General features: G+C 41.8%; 1 protein-coding gene across 2 annotated transcripts in view; it reads right to left on the bottom strand.

The window, feature by feature from the left end:
• Positions 1-23,875, bottom strand: part of scai (suppressor of cancer cell invasion) — a 136,695-nt gene that overhangs the window by 78,103 nt on the left and 34,717 nt on the right. For both annotated transcript variants that reach the window (XR_004566083.1, XM_034192575.1), the window contains exon 3: positions 1,476-1,571. Coding sequence is in view for 1 of the 2 variants with exons in the window: in XM_034192575.1 (XP_034048466.1) it covers positions 1,476-1,571 (96 nt within the window). In the remaining variant the exon portion in view is untranslated. The remainder of the gene's footprint in view (positions 1-1,475; positions 1,572-23,875) is intronic.

The raw sequence follows: 23,875 nt of genomic DNA, 5'->3' as shown, positions 1-23,875 counted from the left end.
ATGACCCCTTCAAGTATTTTGACATATCCAAACTGATCCATGATCCCTGGTATGCGATATATAGGCCCAACACCATAGTAGGAGAAACATGCCCATATCATGATGCTTGTACCACCATGCTTCACTGTCTTCACTGTGAACTGTGGCTTGAATTCAGAGTTTGGGGGTCGTCTCACAAACTGTCTGCGGCCCTTGGACCCACAAAAAACAATTTTACTCTCATCAGTCCACAAAATATTCCTCCATTTCTCTTTAGGCCAGTTGATGTGTTCTTTGGCAAATTGTAACCTCTTCTGCACGTCTTTTATTTAACAGAGGGACTTTGCAGGGGATTCTTGCAAATAAATTAGCTTCACACAGGCATCTTCTAACTGTCACAGCACTTACAGGTAACTCTAGACTGTCTTTGATCATCCTGGAACTGATCAATGGGTGAGCCTTTGCCATTCTGGTTATTCTTCTATCCATTTTGATGGTTGTTTTCTGTTTTCTTCCATGCGTATCTGGTTTTTTTTGTCCATTTTAAAGCATTGGAGATCATTGTAGATGAACAGCCTATACTCTTTTGCACCTGCGTATAAGTTTTCCCCTCTCCAATCAACTTTTTAATCAAACTACGCTGTTCTTCTGAACAATGTCTTGAACGTCCCATTTTCCTCAGGCTTTCAAAGAGAAAAGCATGTTCAACAGGTGCTGGCTTCATCCTTAAATAGGGGACACCTGATTCACACCTGTTTGTTCCACAAAACTGACGAACTCACTGACTGAATGCCACACTACTATTATTGTGAACACCCCCTTTTCTACTTTTTTTTTACTAATAGCCCAATTTCATAGCCTTAAGAGTGTAGATATCATGAATGCTTGGTCTTGTTGGATTTGTGAGAATCTACTGAATCTATTGGTACCTTGTTTCCCATGTAACAATAAGAAATATACTCAAAACCTGGATTAATCCTTTTAGTCACATAGCACTACTATTATTCTGAACACTACTGTACACACACACACACACACACACACACACACACACACACACACACACACACACACACACACACACACACACACACACACACACACACACACACACACACACACACACACACACAGTTATTTTCTCCATGGTCTAGCCTGACAAACAGCAAACAAATTTCAATACATTGTAATATTTTTTTAATATTAAAATGTAATACTTGTAGAATTGCATTTTTCAGCTATCATGATACACATCATATCAACACCCCTATATCGTGACACGTATTGTATCAGGAGTCAAGTGTATCGCCCCAGCCCTTCAAAGATGGTTGTACGCAATTAAAGGCACACAGCCCAAACTAACCCACCCACAAGCACATGCCCACACACACTTCATGGTAAAGGCTATGATAACTGAACACAGGTGGTGGGGGTCAATTTGTTTCATCTGTTCACACGGTGATATTATAGTACAGACACACAAATGCAGAAATAACCTGTGCTGCTGCTGAAATTTCCACAGCTTAGTGTAGACATCAAAGGTCCGTCCAAAGTAGGATTGCCACTGCTTGTGTCCATACTGGGGAAGATCTCTGAGGAATACAAGAGAAAGGAAATCAGAAACTGAAAATTATATACAGTGTTTAAAAAGGTACTTCAGCCCTGCCCCCCACCTCCCTACCCAAAAAAGAATGTAAAAATAAAAAAATAAATAATAAATAAAAAATATTTTAAAGTGTTACCACACAGCATTTTCCAAAGCTACAACTCACTCCAGTCAGACTGTGGCGGGGTGGGGGGAATAAATACATATAATTAATTTAATCTGTGTGCATCCATTTCTGAGATGGGTCGTGAGAATGTGAAACCTATGATGTCTGCCAACATGTCAGTGAGGATGCTGGTGCTGTTTTTGCTACTCGCGATTTGAATCGATTTTACTATTTTCTCAGATGTTTACAGCTGCTAGTTTTAACCTGCTGTACCTGCTACAGCTCCACCTGTCCGGGGAGTCTGCTCAACCACTGGTGACTGAAAGCCGTTTCCCTCGTGACTGGTGCAAGTTTCGCCACCAGCCTGTCTTGCACAGTGACACAGACAGCCTGGCTTGCTAGGCTAGTTGCTACTAGCTGTGTCAGCAGGGCGAGCAGCAGCATGACACTTAGTTATTCCTTCTGGGAACTCGGCCAACTAAACTCCACAATCACTTCTGGACTTAATATCCCCATGATCTATGAACTCTGACTTCTGCATCGCCCCATTATATCCATTGAAATACCCATAGAAAGTTTGTTTACCATCAGCAGTCTGAGTCAGTGCATTCCTTCCATCTCGACCCCTGTCGCAAAACAGATTCGCCATTAGAGCGCTGCCACTGCGAGGCTATTTCACACCAAGCAGGACAGAAAATGTGAGGTGGATCATAGCCTACTCTGGCCCCTCCACAGACACTTCACCACATCCACCCCAGCACCAACCCTCAAAATTGAACATCTAAATGCAGAATCCCTCAATAATGAGGCATCTTTTATTCATAACCACATACATTATCAATAAGTACATTAACGGCTGCAGTGGTGGCCTTGTTGTTGTAGTATACCGGGGACACTTTGATTTGTCCCCCCTGTCCCTGCCTGTTTATGTCTCTTGTGAATACCTTGCATTCAAACGCAAACCCCCACTTTCCAATATAGTTCCAATATAATTCTCCTGATCTACCAAACCCAGGCTTCATCCCTGAGATACACAACCTCCTCCTTGCACTCTGCACAATCCCAAGCAATATCATTATACTTGGTGATTTTAACATTCATGTTAGCACTCCCTCCGCCCACTCTGTAGCTGAATTCCTCCATCTTCTTGCCAACCTCAACTTCACTCAACACATCAATGTCCCAACACAAACCAGGGGCCGCACTCTTGATCCGATCATCACAAACTCTACCCCCATCAGCAATCTTTTGGTGTCTGATTTGGGCTTGTCCAGCCATAAGGCCATTTCAATGGAGTTATCTACCTTGTCCTCCCTCAATAAGCCCAGCGGACAAATCAGTTTCAGGAATTTCAGAAACATCAATCCGCACAACTTGATCATCAATATCCACAATCTCTCTGCTGTTAATTTTTCATCAGTCACAGAATCTGTGGATCTCTACAATTCTTCATTGAACACCCTCCTGGACCACCATGCCCCAGTCAAGACCAGAACCTTCACTTTCACATGTTCAGCTCCCTGACACACCAGTGAGATGCGGCTACCAAAAAGAGAGGGGTGTGTCTATGAACTGCATTTCAAGGACACAGGACTTATTGTACACCAACTAGCCTACTGGTGTTGCACACTGAAGGGTCCCCCATAAAAACTGGTCCACTCTGCCTCCACTGTGCATGCATCATTTAGGACCGCAGCACGTCTGAGTGCGACTCTTGACACCTAAAGTGATCAAATGGATTAATAGGATTATTAACCATCAGATGACAAAGTAAAACCTCTTAAATCATCCTAAAGTCAGTTTTAACCAGAAACAAAGCCGTTTTAAGCAGAAAATGAGGCGATAATTGGCGAGTCATTACTGACGCTCTGAAATGACGTAGACACCGCAGCGGCTTCTGCTGCGGTCTGATCAGTCCTCTGTCTTTTATTGTGAAATAATGCTGAATTTATGTGGAAATGATTGTTGTACAAAAGCTTCAGATATCGGTCGCTGAGACAGATGATGACTGGAGTGCAGTTTTAAGCAGAAAGAAGGTGATAATCAGTGAATCGCTGGTGACGCTCAGAAATGACACTGCTGAGCTCCAAAATGACGCATGCGCAGTGAAGGCAGTGTGGAGAGATTTTTAGTTCCAACAGCTGACCCTCAGTGATTACTCACCCCCCTCTGTTGTTTCATGGACATCACACAGTGAGAGGTAGAGGATATCTTGGGGAAAATGAAACCCTCTACCTATGCCCTGGACCAATTTCCCTCAGCCCTGATAAAAATCTACTCCTCTGCAATAAGTGCCATCATCACCAAAATCATTAACCACTCCCTCCAGGCCAGCCATGCCCCTGCTGCAATGCAGTCATCAAGCCATTTCTGAAGAAGCCCAGCCTCAACTGAGGTATACACCAACTACCATCCCATCTCTAACATCCCTTTCCTATCAAAGGTGTTGGAAAAGATTTCTGCCCAACTCCACAACCATCTCAAATCCAATAGTTTATATGAGGTTCCAGTGAGCTTGCTGCTCTGGCCAAAGCACAGAAATTGATCTGGTCAGGGTCCCCCAATGACCTGCTGATGACAGCTGATGCTGGCTTAAATATAAAGAAAAAGCATAGCACACTCAAAATATTGATGTCCTGCCACTGTTTTATTTCATAATAACGTTTTGGTCAAAGGCCTTCGTCAGATTGCAGCTTCAGTTGGACCAAGTGTTCAAAATTGTTTGTCAACCCAGGTGCTCAAAACCCCCTCCAACGAGTGGGAGGTCCCAAGAGTGATGACACCCAGCGATTTCAGCCCATTCTAAAAATCAGAAGACAAGATTATTAAATGTGATTATGATTTTTACCTTTGGCCAAAATGTTATTATGAAATAAAACAGTGGCAGGACATCAATATTTTGAGTGTGCTATGCTTTTTCTTTATATCTGAGTTACTATTTCTGCATATGCATCTCAGCAGAGGATCTTGGTGTGCATTTTTTACCTACTTAAGCTGATGCTGGCTTACCATCACGCCTCATCCTTCCTCACCTCACTGCAGCCTTTGACACCATTGACCACAGCATCCTTTTACACTTCTTTCACTCCTCCATCAGACTCTCTGATTCTACCCTGGCCTGGTTCACATCTTACCTTACAGACAGAATGGAGTATGTGTTCCTGGGAGGAGCCAAGTCTGACACGGACTCCATTACTTGGGGTGTGCCTCAAGGATCGGCCATTGGCCCACCCTCTTCACTCTGTACATGCTCCCACATGGCCCACTTGGCCATATCATCAGCTGGCATGAAAGATCATTCCACTGCTATGCTGATAACAACCAACTTGACAAAACCAACCCACCCCCTCTGGAGCCCTGCCCTTACCCACACTCTTCACCTGCCTGGAGGAGATAAAGGTGTGGATGGTGACTAACATCCTGCAATTAAACAGCACAAAACCAAAGACATTATTGTTGGCACCCCACTCCAGACCTGGCCATCCACCATCACCAGCATCACCTTCACCGGTCACGACATCCACCTCTCATCTTCAGTCACCAACCTCGGTGACAGAATGTATCCTAACCTGACCTTTGAGGCTCACACAAAGCACTAATGCAAGGCCTTCTCCTTCCACCTCAGGAACACTGACAAACTTCACCATACACTCACCCTCTCAGATGCTGAAAAGCTTGTCCATCCCTTTGTTTCCTCCAAGCTAGAATACTGCAACGCACTTCTCATCGGGATCCCCAGTAAGAACATCCAGCAGCTGCAATACATCCAAAACAGTGTTGCCAGGATCCTGATGAGGGTGTGCAAGTATGACCACATCACACACTTCCTCAAATCCCTCCACTGGCTTCCTGCCCAGTACAGGATTGAATTTAAAACCTCCATGCTGTCCCACCAGTGCCTCTATGGCACTGCCCTACTTTACCTCAAAGAACTGCTCACTCCCCATTCCTCCCCATGTCATCTCTGGTCTGGACAGGCCAACCTCCTCCAGCCTCCGAGGACAGGGCTTAGAACTGTGGGTGACTGTGCCTTCTGCTCAACCGCTCCCAGTCTGTAGAATGCTCTGCCTGACCATCTAAGAGCACCAAAGACTGTGGATGCTTTTTTTTTTTTTTAAAGGCTTAAAAACTCATTTTTAGAAAAGCATTTGATTAACTGTTTTAATTATACTCTCTCTGTTCTTTTGATTTGATGATACAGCCTTAGTTTAATGTTGTCTCTTAGATGTTTTTCTATCTTTTTATGTCTTTATGAATTGTAGCACTTTGAAATCATTTATTAGATGATTAGATGAGATTTATTGCCATTGTCATTACACGAGTGCAACAACAACAAAATTACATTTACACTCCAATTACCTCAGAATTTGATGAAAAGTGCGTTACAAATTAAATCTATTATTATTATTATTAACCTCACTTTAGGTCTTTGAGGATGTTCGGTGAAGCACGTTGATGCATCCTCCACATGACTGAATTGCCTGGGCTGTTGGATCACAACCACTCCAGCAGACAGCTGGTACATCCCCACCTCTTGAAGATCTGTCAAAATCAAACAAGTGAAACATGGGCATCCTCTTTGTCATCTCCAGCCCCTGGGGTCCTCAACACTGAAGCACCAACTTTCTGGATCATATCACAATCAAACATGCCACGTGGTCAAAATGTCGTACGTGATGTTCTTTCACAATACAAGTAATGCTCTCCATTTGAGCCTCACTAAGTAACTGTTTGACAAAAAAGTAATTCCAGAAGTACCAAAGGATCCTCCAAAGAGACCTAGTGCAAAAGAGTGTCATGGTCTTAGGTCACTGGTTCGTGTCCAAATCTCACAATAATACAATAAGACCGGAAGCACCAGGACCCTAAAGGCTTAGACTTCCTTCTCCTGCAAAGATATTTGCATCACCAAAGACATCTGTCCAGCATCTTACCATCACTCACTTGATCTCAAAAGCAGAAAACCCAGAGAAAATAATGTAACTACCTAGTTTTTTGTAGGGTTTTTTTTTTTTTTTTTGCATATCCAGAGTAAGAACACTACTATAAATAACAATAGGAAACAAAACTGAAACAAGGATACAACTGACCAGCATGAATGTGAACTATCACATCTAATAACATGCTAAATAAAATATGCCTTCCATTTTATGTGTTAAGGCAATGTTATACCTGTTCTTTTTCCATCACATAATCAGATTTTTATGTTTTCTCTGCTCAACTTTTTTCCTCACAATCACCCCAATACAGCAGGATTTGATCATTCTTCAGTCACTTGTAAATACTGTATCACATAAGACATTTGAGTCTGTGTAGTAAGACGGCGACACAGCTTCTTTCTCCCGGCAATTCAGTGTTTAAGTGGCAGGGTTTGTGTTTTTCTGAGTCTTCATCCTCGTTCGTGTTGTGTTCCATAACTGAGACAGCGGTACAGCCGTGAGTTTCTGCTTGACATTGGCAGAAACACATCCTTTAACCCAAGCTAAGAGAACGAGGAAGTGCTACATGTCTGCAGTCTGCTCTGGAGGCCTGGACCAGCTCTGATTCCCAGTCCTGTATCTCGCCCAGAGTGGAGGTGCCACAAGTGGCATGAGAGGAAACAGAAGAGGGGCAAGCACTGAAGTATCCAAGCTAGGCTAACTGCTTGCCCTCAAAAGCCAGCCATCCCAATCATAATGGCCAATGTACACTCCCTGGATGAGAAAATGGACTACATACGGCTCTTAGGGACTACAAAGAGACTATTGTGTTTTTGTATTTACAGAAGCATGGCTTAACAACAGCATCCCAGACAGTGCCATTCAGCTTGAGCAGCTAGCATGCTACCGAGCAGACAGCGCCCTCAAAGGAGGTAAGATTAGGGATGGGTATTGATAAGATTTTTTTTTTTTTTTAAATCGATATCATTATCGAGTCCGCTTATGGATCCGATTCCTTATCGATTCCCTTATCGATACCTCTTGTGAATTTTCTGTGTACTAAAAGTAGGCTTGACAGGTTTTCTATGTCAACAACATTTTATTGAGTAAATAAATATGAAATTGGTCACTGGATCCTTAAACTTTGGACATAATAAACTCTACATGGTGGATCCATGATACCTGGAAATGAATAGAAATAAACAAAATCTGTAGTTTTTGTCAAAGCATTTCCTTTCAGACAGACAGACAGACAGACAGACAGACAGACAGATACTTTATTGATCCCAAGGGAAATTGTGCATTGTCCGTGCTCCAAGGATAGATAGAATTAAAAGATACAATAAAATGGAAGGAAGAAAGCGCTGCACGTCAGGATGTAATTCATAAAGAACAAAGGACGTCTCATTTTGGGAGGAAAAAAAATTTTTTAGTCAATTATAGTTTATTATCTGTATTACAATGTTTGGAAAGTGGTGTCATTTTATTTAAAGTGGAAATTTGCTTTGAAGTTATTAATTCTGACCGGACTCTACTCGACTCGGCAGAGAGCCATGGAGCGTTTGGAGGTGTGTGAATGGAACGGAGGACGATTCTTGTTTCTTGACTGCAACAAGACAAGAGTGCTAGTTAGTGACTTTAATCCACACAAAAGTGACTCACGATTGACACATTTGGCTTTGAGAGGGATCAAGAAGCGGACTTGCCGCTTCTGAAGAGCAGTGAATCAAAGGACCAATGAAGCAGCAGATCGAAGCACTGCTTCATTGGTTCAAGCTACAAAGTGGAGTTGCGGTGCAGAAGCGGTTGATTACAGAGCAGCTGCAGGGTCTGTAATCAGTGTAGAGAAACGATCATTTTCCCGACAAACACCCTCAAAAACAATGGCCGCTCTGAAGGACCGATAAGGGAATCATTAAGCAAAAAGACTATTGATGTTGGTGGATCAAATCATTTCTTAACAATACCTGGAAAGAACTGGTTCTCGATACCCAACCCTAGGTAAGATACTGGGGAGGATGCTCAATGTTTACTTCAACAACACCTGGTGTCAAGACACTGTTGTGGTTAACAAGCACTGCTCACCGCTAGTGAAGCTTATGATCATGAAGTGCTGGTGTCACAGACTGAACGGTCCACCCCTAAAAATTGGTCTGCCCTGTCTCCACTGCCCATGCGTCATTTGAGACCACAGTAGCTCATCTGAGACCGACTCTCTTCACCCAAAGTGATCAAAAGGAATAATGTGATTATTACAAGATAAAACCTCTTAAATCATTCTAAAGTCAGTTTTAAGTTGAAACTAGGCCATTTTAAGCAGAAACAATGCGATAATCAGTGACACTTTGAAATGACAGAGGCGCAGTGAACGCAACAGAAGGTCATCATGGCTGCTGCACTCTAATCGCTTCCTTCGGCTTATTATGAAATAATGTTGAATTAATGTGGGAAATGACTGTTGTATAAAAGTTTCAGATATATGTCGCTGAGATACGAGGTCTGTTAGAAAAGTATGTGACCTTTTTATTTTTTGCAAAAACCTGATGGATTTGAATCACGTGCTTGCATGAGCCAACCTTGAACCGTCGTGCGCATGCGTGAATTTTTTCACGCCTGTCGATTGTGTCATTTGCTGGCAAGCAGCCTTTGTGTGAGGTCATGTGTAGTGCTCTCAGCGGATTTTCATTGCAAGGAAAATGGCGGAACGACTGTAGCAGCGCTACTGCATCAAATTTTGCCAGAAACTGGGCGACAGCCAGGTGGAAACCATTCGGAAGATTCAAGCGGCGTTCACTGACGATCCTAGCGAGCCACGCTCGGTCGGCCATCGACATGCTGAAATGACCAGGTCATTTCCAAAGTGAAATTTGTGTTGATGCGGGACCGTTGTGTGACTATCCGAGAAATTGCGGAAGAGGTGGACATCAGCACTTTTTCGGCACATTCCACTGTGACAGAAGATTTGGCTATGAAAAGAGTGGCAGCAAAATTCGTGCCGAAGCTGCTGACAGCGGACCAAAAGCACCTCCCTGTTGAAGTCTCACAGGACATGCTGGACTCCGAAAAATGATACCCACCTCTTCCACAATTTCTCGGATAGTCACATGACTGAAAAGCCACTGAAAGCCGTCTGAATCTTCCAAAATACGAGGTCTGTCCAAAAAGTAACGGACCTTTTTATTTTTTTCAAAAACCATATGGATTTGAATCACGTGTGATTGCATCAGCCAAGCTTGAACCTTCGTGCGCATGCGTGAGTTTTTTCACGCCTGTCGGTTGCGTCATTCGCCTGTGAGCAGGCTTTGAGTGAGCACTGGTCCAGCCCCCTCATCGGATTTTTATTGTCAGGGAAATGGCAGAGCGACTGCCACTTTGCTCCATGAAATTTTTTTCAGAAACTGTTAGAGACTGTTAGAGTTGGAAACCATTCGAAAGATTCAGATGGCTTTCGGTGAAGATTCTGTCGGCGTCACACGGATTAAGGAGCTCATTGCGCGCAACAAAAAAAACACATCCGTGTTGGAAGTAAAGCCATCGAAAGCCGTCTGAATCTTCTGAATGGTTTCCAACACGGAGGTGTTTTTTTTGTTGCGCGCAATGAGCGGCTCCGTGCCGACGCGTGAAATCCTCCGCACGTCTTTCATTACAAAATCTCCTGTAACAGTGGAATGTGCCGCAAAAGTGCTATGTCCAGCTCTCTTGCCATTTCTGTGGTAGTCACACGATATCCCGGATCAACACAGCGTTCAGTTTGGAAATGATCTGGTCATTCCAGCCTGTTGATGGCCGCTCGGTGCGCCGCGCGCCCTCCGCAGCTGTGGGCCATCTTTAAAAAGGTTTTAACACTCCTTAATCCGTGTGACACCGACAGAATCTTCACCGAAACCCATCTGAATCTTTCGAATGGTTTCCAACTGGCTGTCTCTAACAGTTTCTGAAAAAATTTTCATGGAGCAAAGCGGCAGCCTCTCAGCCATTTCCCTGACAATAAAAATCTGACGAGGGGGGTGGACCAGTGCTCACTCAAAGCCTGCCCACAGGCGAATGACGCAACCGACAGGCGTGAAAAAACTCCCGCATGCGCACGAAGGTTCAAGCTTGTCTGATGCAGTCACACGTGATTCAAATCCATATAGTTTTTGAAAAAAATAAAAAGGTCCGTTACTTTTTGGACAGACCTCGTATATCCCAGCAGGCCTTTATTCAGCCACCACACCCTGTTATCGAGGTGGGTGCCATCACAGATATATTACTTAGATTTATCAAATTTGATTGTATCTCACTGGGCGTGCTGACAAATCTTGTAATGTCTGCTAAAAGCACAACCTGCTTATTGGACCCTAAACCAACAAAACTGTTTAAGGACTTGTGGCCCACTCTTGGGCCTAATATGTTGGAAATTATTAATCTGTCATTAACCTCTGGATCTGTTCCTAAATGTTACAAATCTACAGTGATTAAAATATTATTTAAGAAATCTAATCTCCACCCTACAGTATTTAAAAATTATAGGAAAAAGTGTTTTCACAGCAGATCATGCACTACTTTACTGACAATCTCTTTGAGCCACTGCAGTCTGCATTTAGAACATGTCATTCCACAGAGACAGCTCTCACTAAATTGGTAAATGACATTCTGATTGCAATAGATTCAGACACCACTACGGTTCTGTTGCTGTTAGATCTTAGTGCTGTGTTTGATACAGTGGATCACTGTATTCTACTTGATTGGTTGGAGAATCATTTTGGGATTATTGGGAATGTCCTTGCATGGTTGACATTACACCTAACCAATCATTCTCAGTCTTGAACAACACTATCTCTAACCTTGGTGGCATGAAATATAGGGTTCCACGGGGGTCATTTTAGGCTCCCTGTGTTTCTCCCTTTATATAGCACCCCTTGGGCCCATACTGTGGCATTTTGGGATTACCTTTCAGAATTAGAATTGAATTTATTGCCAAGTAAGTTCTCACATACAAGGAATTTGATCTGGTGTCATTGGTGCATAAACAACAATAAAAGAAAATACTTCTGTAAGAAGTAATAGGTGCATAAACAACAATAAAAGTAAAGGAAAAAAATTCTGTAAGAAGTAAAGGAGTAAAATAGACAAAACTACATTTACTGTCAAATAGATTTAGTGGAATGGGGCTGTGTAGGCATGTAGATGAACGGTACAGGGATGATCAGTCTGTACTTTTTGGAAGTGGGGGGCAGGGTAAATGAGGGTCTTTGGCATTATTATTATTTCATTGCTATGCTAATGATAGTTGTACATGCCGATAACTGCTGGTAATCTCATACACATAAAATCCTTTGAGGATTGCCTTGCATCATGAAAAGCTGGATGTCCAGCAATTTCTTACTTTGACGCTCTGACAAGACCAAAATGATAGTTCTTGGTCCAGCGAGACATCGGCACCAATTTGACCAGCTAACGCTTAACCTAGGCTCGTGTGTCATAGATCACAATGACAAAGTGAGGAACCTTAGGGTGATTTTTGATCCAACATTGTCCTTTGACCTCCACATTAGAGATATTACAGACTGCCTACTTCCACCTGCGAAATATAACAAGGATTTGTCCCATCCTGCCCATGGCTGGTGAAGAAACCCTGAATCATGCATTTATCTCTTCTAGACTGGACTGCTGCAATGTTTTATTTTCTGGTTTACTGCAGTCCAGCATTAGAGGTTTCCAACTGGTTCAAAATGCTGCTGCTAGACTGTTGACTGGAAACAGAAATTTTGACCACATTACACCCATTTTGACATTTCTTCACTGGCTTTGTTTTCCTGTAAGGGTGGATTGCAAGGTTCTGTCATTAACCTATAAAATTATTCATGGACTAGTACTTCACTACTTAGCTGACCTAATTAAACCCTACGTACCGGCCCGGGCTCTGCGTTCTCAGAGTGCAGGACTACTCTGTGTCGCTAGGGTGAATACAAAGTGTGCCGGCCACAGAGCCTTCTCTTATCGTGTACCTGTTTTGTGGACTGTTCTCCCTTAGGAGATAAAAGAGTGTGATTCTGTAGAGACTTTCAAGTCCAGACATAAAATGCATTTTGTCTCCCTTTCGTATGGTTACTATACTGGCATAGTATGAAACTATGCTTTCCATCCTTTAAAATTCATTTAATTAGTAACGGAACATGTCTCTGCCTCAACTTTATCTAAATTCTGGTCTGTTAGTGAAGATTGGGGCTAGCGGCCAGCAATCACCTTAGTATTTTTCTGCTTTCCTGTCAATTTAATGTTGATGAATTATATCTTAGGTGTGAGTTTTCTGGCCGACTGATTCTGCTCTTTTTCTCTCTGTCCGAGGTGCGGAGGGAAATGCGTGGAAGTAGCATCTGTAGTAGGCATGTGAATCTCATCACTGACAGCAATTCGATATGATACATATAGCGATACATGACAAGAGTGACAATACGATGCGATACGATTCACCCCTGTTCCTGATTCGATGCGATTTGGTATGTATTTGACGGTGATTCAATTCCTCGCAATGTGATACGATGCAATTTGCGATAATCAACATAATGCAAAGAAATGATACAAAAATTTAAATAGAAAATAAGAAGCTGTAATTCAGTATGGTACTATGATATTATTCTTTTTCTGATTCTGCTAGAGGCAGAGGATTTGTTTTACTCCTTATAAGCAGCAAATTTACCAGATTCAACATTATGGAACAGGAATCAGTTCCCTCATATGTGGAACCTGCACTGTCAGAACCTAAACAGTACAGTACACAGTAAGACAACATCACTCTCAAAGAGTGACTTAAAGTGAGTCACTCATTGACAGAGTACCACCTTGGCAAAAGTAATTTGAGATACTTTTCTCACCAGAGTTTCGCTGGTGCTGAAGCTTGGTTTACAATCTGAGGAATATCCAAGTGGAACAGCAGCGGCTGTAGGGTTTAGCAGCATGGCATTCATTACAAACAACCTGCGTCTTGTAAAGTTTCCCATCTTTTTTTTAAAACAGCCAAAGTGTCTCCAGCCACCTGATTTAAATGTTTTAAGTGTGTCAAAAATCTCCAACCGCTCGCAATCCTTCATTTTGTTGTGGTAGAAATGTTCTTTCAGGCTTCTGTCTATGTTTAAAAACAAAACGCAAAGCAGGGATGATGCATTCAATGTGCCTTGAAAAAAGAATGACGCAAGCACGCAGTGAGCGATGCGATCACGATTTCACCCGCCAACTGAATCGATACACTCGCATCATGCACGTTTGTATCTAGATATCGATTCATATTGATTAATCTCCGCATGCCTAGTCTGTAGGCTACAGGATGCTGGACTGACAACGATATGTCATGCCTGAAGCTGATGCAGAAGATATTTCAAATTCCTGTTTTATGTTTCTTCAGCTCTGTAAAACTTTGTAACAACTATGTAACTGTTGAATGGCCTAAGCAGTGGGTCACCCCTTTGAGTCTGATCTGCTTGAGATTTCTTCCTCAATATCAGAGGGAGTTTTTCCTTACCCCCATCAACTGTGTGCTTACTCTAGGGTTTGGTAAGGTTAGACTTTACTTGTGTGAAGCACCTTGAGGCAGCTTTGTTGTAACTATATAAATGTAATAAATTGAACATACTACACTAATACAGTGGGGTCTGCACAGGACAACGTACATGGTTCTTTGCCATGGCATTGTATGTCTGAGTGCAGTTTCCTGAGAAATCTGTAATCGATTCACCATGCCTCCGAAGAAACATTTAATGACTCCCAGCAGTCAGAAGACTTCACATTTGTTTTGGGGTATTTAAACAAATTTATACAATTCTTTCTGAAGTTAACATAAGAACTTCTGTGAAATTAAATGAATCATGAAACTGTTCTCTCATGGTGATGCTGGAAGCTTTCCATGGTGATTGGTGATGATGATGATGGTGACTGAAATGGTAAGTTGGGAGTTCTGCTAGTCAGGTTCAACAAACAAGTGTGCTATCTGAAAAATATTGATACAAAAATTGATAATGGCCTGTCACAAAAAATAGTGCAGTTACAGCCCAGACTGCACCATTTCATCTCAATTTGTGCAAAATTTCCTGGGGGGCAAACCCCCAGACTCCCCTAGGTGGACACACCTGCAGAGTGTCGGCACCCACTTAAGTAGCCATAAGTAAGCAAATAAGTAGCCATAGACACCAGACCTGCCCAAACCATTTAAATGACGTTACCTACTTCCTTAAGGAATATTACTTCTCAACAGGGAAAAAGGAACTATTAAAGGAAATATTCCTTAATAAGGAATAAGACATCTTGACAGGATCTTCTTACATGGCATTTGCACTTATTTGCACACTTGTTTTTAATGTAACTATTTATAGGGTTGTTAATTTTATAGATAGCGTTATCTTTCTAGCTGTTTTAAGGTAGGTTTTATACATAAGTTTTAATCTTTTATTTTGTGATTTTTATAAATACCATATCTCTGTTTTTAGCCATTTGTCACTTTCTGCTCTGTTGTGTGTAGCACTTATGCCCAAGACAAATTTCCCTGTGGGGACAATAAAGTATATTTGATTTGATCAATGACTGTGCACAGACAAATGACAGATGGAAGCAGCACAAACGCAACGATCAACAATCGGATCTTTACTGACAGTCATGTTTGGAAAGGAGACAACGACTTTGGAACCGTGCAGGTGTGATTCTACATGCCTGCTGTGTGCGAACACAGGAGAAGAGCTCCGCAGGATGGATATCTCAAGATATGTATTTATTACTGCTTTGTGTTTTTGAATCTTATTTAGATGCATTTGATGTGGGGTTTTTTTTTTCTTTTTCTGAAGCCAAAAAGCAGGCTGGCTTGGTGTGATGGGGGTGTGTTAGTGCCCATGGCATGGGCAACTTACACATCTGTGATGGCACCATCAATGCTGAAAGGTACATCCAGGGTTTGGAGCAACACATGCTGCCATCCAAGCAATGTCTTTTTCAAGGACGTCCCTGCTTATTTCAGCAAGACAATGCCAAGCCACATTCTGCACGTGTTACAACAGCGTGGCTTCATAGTAAAAGAGTGCAGGTACTAGACTGGCCTGCCTGCAGTCCAGACCTGTTGCCCATTGAAAATGTGCGGCGCATTATGAAGTGCAAAATACTACAATGCAGACCCCAGACTGTTGAACAACTGAAGTCATACATCAAGCAAGAATGGGAAAGAATTCCACCTACAAAGCTTCAACAATTGGTGTTCTCAGTTCCCAAACGCTTATTGAGTGTTGGTAGAAGGAAAGGTGATGTAACACAGTGGTAAATATAGTGGTAAGCTTTTTTGAAACGTGTTGCAGGCATCCATTTCAAAATGAGCAAATATTTGCATAAAAAAACAATAAATAAATAACAATAAATATCTTGTCTTTGTGGTGTATTCAATTGAATATAGGTTGAAGAGGATTTGCAAATCATTGTATTCTGTTTTTATTTACATTTTACACAACGCCCCAACTTCATTGGAATTGGGGTTGTAGTGTAATGGCTGGCTTTACGACTGTATATTTTGCCAAAATATTTATAAAAAATGGGGGGGGGGGGGGGGGTGTTGGTAAAATAGTCAGTTTTCAACATGTTGAGATTACACAAAAGATTGTCGATTTGTTAAATCAAATAAATGTGTTCAACTTCAAGTGTGAATTTTGTGAGCAAACTATCAAAGTGAATGTAGTCCAGCAATTAAACTAATTCAACACAGCAGCAATCTGATATTTGTGACTAGGGATGGGTATTGATAAGATTTTATCGATATCTATGCCATTATCAATTCCATTTATCGATCCGATTCCCTTATCAATACTTCTTGTGAATTTTTTGTGTACTAAACAGACGCTTGACAGGTTTTATATGTCAACAACATTTTATTGAGACTTAAAACAAATAAATAAATATGAAATTGGTCACTGGATCCCTGATCTCTGTACATAAATAGAAATAAACAAAATCTGTAGTTTTTGTCAAAAGTATTTCCTATCAAACATTAATGGCACAAATTTAACTCCATACCTCTAAGATCAGCCGGCTGCTCTGCAAGTCAGCATCAATGTAATTCATAAAGAACGCAAGACGTCTCATTTTTGGAGGAAAAAACTAAGTCTGTTGTAGTTTATTGTCTGTATTACAACGTTTGGAAAGAGGTATTATTTAATTTGAAACAGTGATTCGCTTTGAAGTTATTAATTCCAGCTGGACTCTAACTTGACTCAGCAGAGAGCGGCGCAGCGTTTGGAACGGTGCAAATGGAACGGAGGACGATTCTCGTTTCTTGCCCGCAACAAGACAAGAATACCAGTTAGTGACTTTAATCCGCACAAAAGTGACTCATGACTGACACCTTTAAATGGCTTTGAGAGGGGTTAAGAAGTAGACTTGCCGCTTCTGAAAAGCAGCAAAGCAGAGAACCAAAAAAGCAGCACGCTGGAGCACTGCTTCGTTGGTTCAAGCTTCGAGCAGACACGCGCTACAGAAGCAGTTGATTATAGACCCGCTGCAGGGTCTGCAATCAATGTAAAGAAATTATAAATTTCCTGATAAACACCCTCAAAAACAGCGGCCGCTCTGAAGGACCAATAAGGGAATCGTTAAGCAAAAAGGCTACTGATGTCGGTGGATCAAATCATTTAACGATTCTCGAAAAGAACCGGTTCTCGATACCAAAGCCTATTTGTGACCAAACAAATCTTGACGTGAAAGCATACACAGACAGAGGTGTAAGGACTGACAAAGTCCTCACCATATTTTAAGGAGATGGCTTAGTTTTGTTACCTTTACTGTTAGCTAGTAAATACCAATACAAGTGACTGAAAAGATTTGAGTCTGACCAAGAACAAACCTTAACTGAATGAATGAAATGCTTTATTTTTCAACATAATCCCCATGCAACTCCACACACTTTGTCCAGCGTTCCTGCAGTGCCTTAATACTCTTCTCATAAAAGGTCTTAAGTTGGAGCTCAAAAGTCATCCATTTCAGTTATGACATCATTTTCTATATTATAATGTGTTCCGGCAAGATGCCTTTTCATGGTTGGAAACATGAAAGTCAGAAAGAGTCAAATCAGGGGAATAAATCGGGTGTGGAACAACTTCAAAGCGACACTCATGAATGGCGACCAACGTGCATCATCACTGTGAAACAGAACACCTCGTTTGAGCATTCCATGCCATTTTTGCTTTCTGGAGATAGCCCACCATTATAATGCCCTAAGCATCACAGAAGACAGAGGCCATGACTTTGTCAGCAGATAAGACAGCTCTGGCTTTCTTTGGTAGCGGAAAACCCACGTTTCCATTGCTTTGACTGCTGTTTGAACTCCAGTTCGAAGTGATGGACCCAGGTCTTGTCCATGATCATGGATTGGCGCATGAAGTTATCCGGCTCTGTCTCAAAAAGCCAAACATTCTCCCTGAACATCTGGAACCTCATGCATTTCCAATTGGCCATGAGAAGCCTCAGGTTGCATCGTGCTGAAAGTTTGGCAATTCCCAGTTCTTCCATTAGAACTGAATGAAGTCTCTCCAGGGAAGTGTCTACAGTACTTGCTACTTGATGCTCAATCATTCTGTCAGCGAGGACCCCATCACCAGGGTTCTCCCCAGACAACGTCATAACGGTGCGCCGCTGTTACAGTCTCATCATAGCACCATTATACTCTGGTGTCATGTCGAGATGGTTTTTTTTTTTTTTTTTGGACAGGGCTCGACACTGCCCTTTGCCCACTGTCCCTACTACAATTTATAATACAACACAATGCTAAAATGCCCTTGGCTGTATGAGCACTGTGTTCTTTAGAATTTGCATTTCTTTAAGATCCTATTGTCTTACATACAATTTGTACATGTTCAATCAATCAAAAACAATATTTAAATTTTAATGGTGTCTGCAGGAGGCCTTGCATGTGCATGTACATAAGTTTTTGACAAGAACAGAAGTTGTGCAAATCAAGGAATATTTGTAGATCACCCTCTGCACATTTGGTGGAATTAAGGGAAAAATTTAACCTCATAGAAAGTAAGCAGAAGTTAGCATTCACGCTAATGCAGCAAAATATCTTGTAAATGACTCCAAATACCTTATCAAGTTACAAAAACAGGTTGCAAATTGAAATTTGCACCCATATGCCATTAGAGATCAAAACATAATTTGCAACAGCTTTTAAAGACATTATGTCCTCATTACATGCAAAATTACCACACCTTTTCAACAAGCAAACAGTTTTCATTTATTAGAAAATCCTAATTTAAGCAACTTCCAGAAATGGAAACTACAGAATATGAACACCCGCAATCTGGCATATTTATTGGTAGCATTACTGATCATGAAGTAAGTTAACAGTAGTGCATTATCTCATAGCTATATATCAATGCAGATTATAACAATGGTGTTTCTTTCTGTGGTACTGGTTTTTAACATGATTGTAAGAACAAATGAGTTGGTAACCAATTACGATTAGCACATTAATGTTGCAAATAGGTCATTAATGCTCAGTTGAGAATTGTTTCAATCGTAAGAAAAATGGAAAAGAGAGAGGAAAAAAAAAAATCTCCAGATCAGGAAAGCAGTCAGATACTTGCCAGAAATAGTATGAGTAAACACACTATACAGCAGAGTGTCAGTGACACCAACATGCTGACCAATTTGCATTCACCTGCTTTTGTGCTTCCCATTTCTCATGCAAATTCCACTAGAAATCTGATCAAGCTCACAAAATGATACCCCCATTCTGTCAGACTCATTGCTGGTATGTATTACCTATCAGTGGTAGTAGATATTTTGTGACAAGATACCTCAATTAACAGGTTTGTGTGTACAAAACTTAACATTTTCTTCAAAGTTTTCCCAAGTGCTTATTTAACAGAGCAAGGAATATTCAACACAGCATTTGTAAACATCCTAACTTTATTCTGAATGCTTACATTATTTTACTTTGCACACAGAAACGCCCTGCACCCTGCGAACAGCTATCAATTTTCAATCATGTCTCAGAAAACAATCCAGTCAACTGAACCAAACACTTTATACAGACCAAGAAAGGCAGTGAAAAAGCAGTGTTGAAATTTATACTTCCATTATGCTTCTCCGACCCAATTTCCATCTACCATATTTCTTTGATTAAACACCTGACCTTAAAAATAAATGGCTGCCTTAAATACGTGCCGGTCTTGTTTAAAGGCTGGGTCACGTATGTTAGCCGCCAGACATCGCTGTCTGGCTGATTGTCCGTGAGAGCAGTCGCAGGACCAAATGGCAGCCTCCTTGAGCATACGAGGTCTGTCAATAAAGTATAGGTCCTTTTTATTTTTTTCAAAAACTATATGGATTTCATTCATGTTTTTACGTCAGACATGCTTGAACCCTCGTGCGCATGTGTGAGTTTTTCCACGCCTGTCGGTGACGTCATTCGCCTGTGAGCACTCCTTGTGGGAGGAGTCGTACAGCCCCTCGTTGGAATTCCTTTGTCTGAGAACTTGCTGAGAGACTGGCGCTTTGTTTGATCAAAATTTTTTCTAAACCTGTGAGACACATCGAGGTGGACACGGTTCGAAAAATTAAGCTGGTTTTCAGTGAAAATTTTAACGGCTGATGAGAGATTTTGAGGTGATACTGTCGCTTTAAGGACTTCCCACGGTGCGAGACATCGCGCAGCGCTCTCAGGCCCCGTCGTCAGCCTGTTTCAAGCTGAAAACCTCCACATTTCAGGCTCTATTGATCCAGGATGTCGTGAGAGAACAGAGAAGTTTCAGAAGAAGTCGGTTTCAGCATTTTATCCGGATATTCCACTGTTAAAGGAGATTTTTTTTTAATGAAAGACGTGCAAACGGATTGCAGCGTCGGCTCGCAGGCGCCGCGACGCTCTGCCACAGGAAAAACACCTCTGTTGGAAGCCTTAAGGACAAGTTGGAACATGTCCAGCTGTTAAACAATTTCTCATATACTCACTCCACTGAAAGCCATCAAAAGCCGCCTGGATTTTACAAATGGTTATCAACACGGAGGTGTTTTTCCTGTGCCGCCGCACCGCGCTGGCTGCGTCCCGACGCGCGGACCCGTCCGCACGTCTTTCATTAAAAAAATCTCCTTTAACAGTGGAATATCTGGATAAAATGCTGAAACCGACTTCTTCTGAAACTTCTCTATTCTCTCACGACGTACTGGATCAATAGAGCCTGAAATGTGGAGGTTTTCAGCTTGAAACAGGCTGATGACAGCGCCTGAGAGCGCTGCGACGTCTCGCACCGTGGGAAGTCCTTAAAGTGACAGTATCACCTCAAAATCTCTCATCAGCCGTTAAAATTTTCACTGAAAACCAGCTTAATTTTTCGAACCGTGTCCACTTCGATGTGTCTCAGGTTTAGAAAAAATTTTGATCAAACAAAGCGCCAGTCTCTCAGCAACTTCTCAGACAAAGGAATTCCGATGAGGGGCTGGACGACTCCTCCCACAAGGAGTGTTCACAGGCGAATGACGTCACCGACAGGCGTGGAAAAACTCACGCATGCGCACGAGGGTTCAAGCATGTCTGACGTAAAAACATATGAATGAAATCCATATAGTTTTTGAAAAAAATAAAAAGGACCTATACTTTACGGACAGCCCTCGTATATGCTGACTGACAATATACCGGTAATTTGACTCCTGGGAGGAGCGACTCCTTCTACCAGTCCGTCACCTCACTTTCTGATTGGCTGCACGTCACATTCAGCAGGCTGTGAGCTTGTTTGTGGTCGGAGGACACCACACACGCTGCGATATCAGACCAAAAAAAATCCAACATGTTGAATATCCCAGATTTGCGCCGCTGACGTTGTTCCGAGTAGATCAGAGCGCTCTTAACACACCACACATGGCAGGAATATCTGATAAAATTATCTTTAGCGTCATCACGATTGTCAGGGCGTCCTGAAGATTGTTGGAAGGGGAAGATTGGGCCCGATATCAGCCTAATTATCTTGCTGTGTGAACCAGGCATAACTGGGAAATTCCTGGTTCCATCTGGACATAAGCTTTGGAGACACTTACATGGGCCTCCTTTGGTCCCACATCACAACAGGATTGTAACTCAGAGTTTTTCTAAGGAGCCCTTGCTTGTTTATCAGTTAAATTTCAGTCACAGTGAATTACATGACATTATAATTGCTTCATGTCAGAATATGAACTTCGCCAGGCCAGGAGAATGCACCATGTATGGTCTCATGTCAAGGCCAGAAACTCCCCAAATGTGCAAGAAGATCTCTTCCATGATAACACGTGGCCATAAACTTTGAGCCTTGACAACCAGCTATTATCTCTAAGTGAATCAATCAATCAATCAACTTTTTTTTTATATAGCGCCAAATCACAACAAACAGTTGCCCCAAGGCGCTTTATATTGTAAGGCAAGGCCATACAATAATTATGAAAAACCCCAACGGTCAAAACGACCCCCTGTGAGCAAGCACTTGGCTACAGTGGGAAGGAAAAACTCCCTTTTAACAGGAAGAAACCTCCAGCAGAACCAGGCTCAGGGAGGGGCAGTCTTCTGCTGAGACTGGTTGGGGCTGAGGGAAAGAACCAGGAAAAAGACATGCTGTGGAGGGGGGCAGACGATCACTAATGATTAAATGCGGAGTGATGCATACAGAGCAAAAAGAGAAAGAAACAGTGCACCATGGGAACCCCCCCCACAGTCTACGTCTAAAGCAGCATAACCAAGGGATAGTCCAGGGTCACCTGATCCAGCCCTAACTATAAGCCTTAGCGAAAAGGAAAGTTTTAAGCCTAATCTTAAAAGTAGAGAGGGTATCTGTCTCCCTGATCTGAATTGGGAGCTGGTTCCACAGAAGAGGAGCCTGAAAGCTGAAGGCTCTGCCTCCCATTCTACTCTTACAAACCCTAGGAACTACAAGTAAGCCTGCAGTCTGAGAGCGAAGTGCTCTAATGGGGTAATATGGTACTACGAGGTCCCTAAGATAAGATGGGACCTGATTATTCAAAACCTTATAAGTAAGAAGAAGAATTTTAAATTCTACTCTAGAATTAACAGGAAGCCAATGAAGAGAGGCCAACACGGGTGAGATATGCTCTCTCCTGCTAGTCCCCGTCAGTACTCTAGCTGCAGCATTTTGAATTAACTGAAGGCTTTTTAGGGAACTTTTAGGACAACCTGATAATAATGAATTACAATAGTCCAGCCTAGAGGAAATAAATGCATGAATTAGTTTTTCAGCATCACTCTGAGACAAGACCTTTCTGATTTTAGAGATATTGCGTAAATGCAAAAAGGCAGTCCTACATATTTGTTTAATATGCGCTTTGAATGACATATCCTGATCAAAAATGACTCCAAGATTTCTCACAGTATCACTAGAGGTCAGGGAAATGCCATCCAGAGTAAAGATCTGGTTAGACACCATGCTTCTAAGATTTGTGGGGCCAAGTACAATAACTTCAGTTTTATCTGAGTTTAAAAGCAGGAAATTAGAGGTCATCCATGTCTTTATGTCTGTAAGACAATCCTGCAGTTTAGCTAATTGGTGTGTGTCCTCTGGCTTCATATTTAAGATTGAAGCATTAAATAATGGTAGGACTTCCTTGAGCAGCCTGGCAGGAATGGGGTCTAATAAATATGTTGATGGTTTGGATGAAGTAACTAATGAAAATAACTCAGAGAGAACAATCGGAGAGAAAGAGTCTAACCAAATACCGGCATCACTGAAAGCAGCCAAAGATAACGATACATCTTTGGGATGGTTATGAGTAATTTTTTCTCTAATAGTCAAAATTTTGTTAGCAAAGAAAGTCATGAAGTCATTACTAGTTAAAGTTAATGGAATACTCAGCTCAATAGAGCTCTGACTCTTTGTCAGCCTGGCTACAGTGCTGAAAAGAAACCTGGGGTTGTTCTTATTTTCTTCAATTAGTGATGAGTAGAAAGATGTCCTAGCTTTACGGAGGGCTTTTTTTATAGTGCAACAAACTCTTTTTCCAGGCTAAGTGAAGATCTTCTAAATTAGTGAGACGCCAGTGAAGAAAAAGACCTTTTGTTTAAATGCAGGAGAACAGTATTTTATGTTATGCATATATAAAATTCGAACGTTTGTGTTGATTAATCAAACAAAATGCTTTGCATTTAAATGACATGTGTTCCTTGTAACTGCTGTTGTGTTTAAATGTGATGTTTTCTTTCCTGACTTATCCATGTTTTGATAATGGAATATTCTGTTAACCAAGTGGTATGTGTAGGATGTGTTTAAGCCTATAATAACATTA

The sequence above is a fragment of the Thalassophryne amazonica genome, chromosome 17, assembly GCF_902500255.1.
Source record: "Thalassophryne amazonica chromosome 17, fThaAma1.1, whole genome shotgun sequence".
NCBI lineage: Eukaryota > Metazoa > Chordata > Actinopteri > Batrachoidiformes > Batrachoididae > Thalassophryne > Thalassophryne amazonica.
The sequence above is the reverse complement of the archived record's forward strand: the minus strand, read 5'-3'. Positions and strand labels throughout refer to the sequence as shown.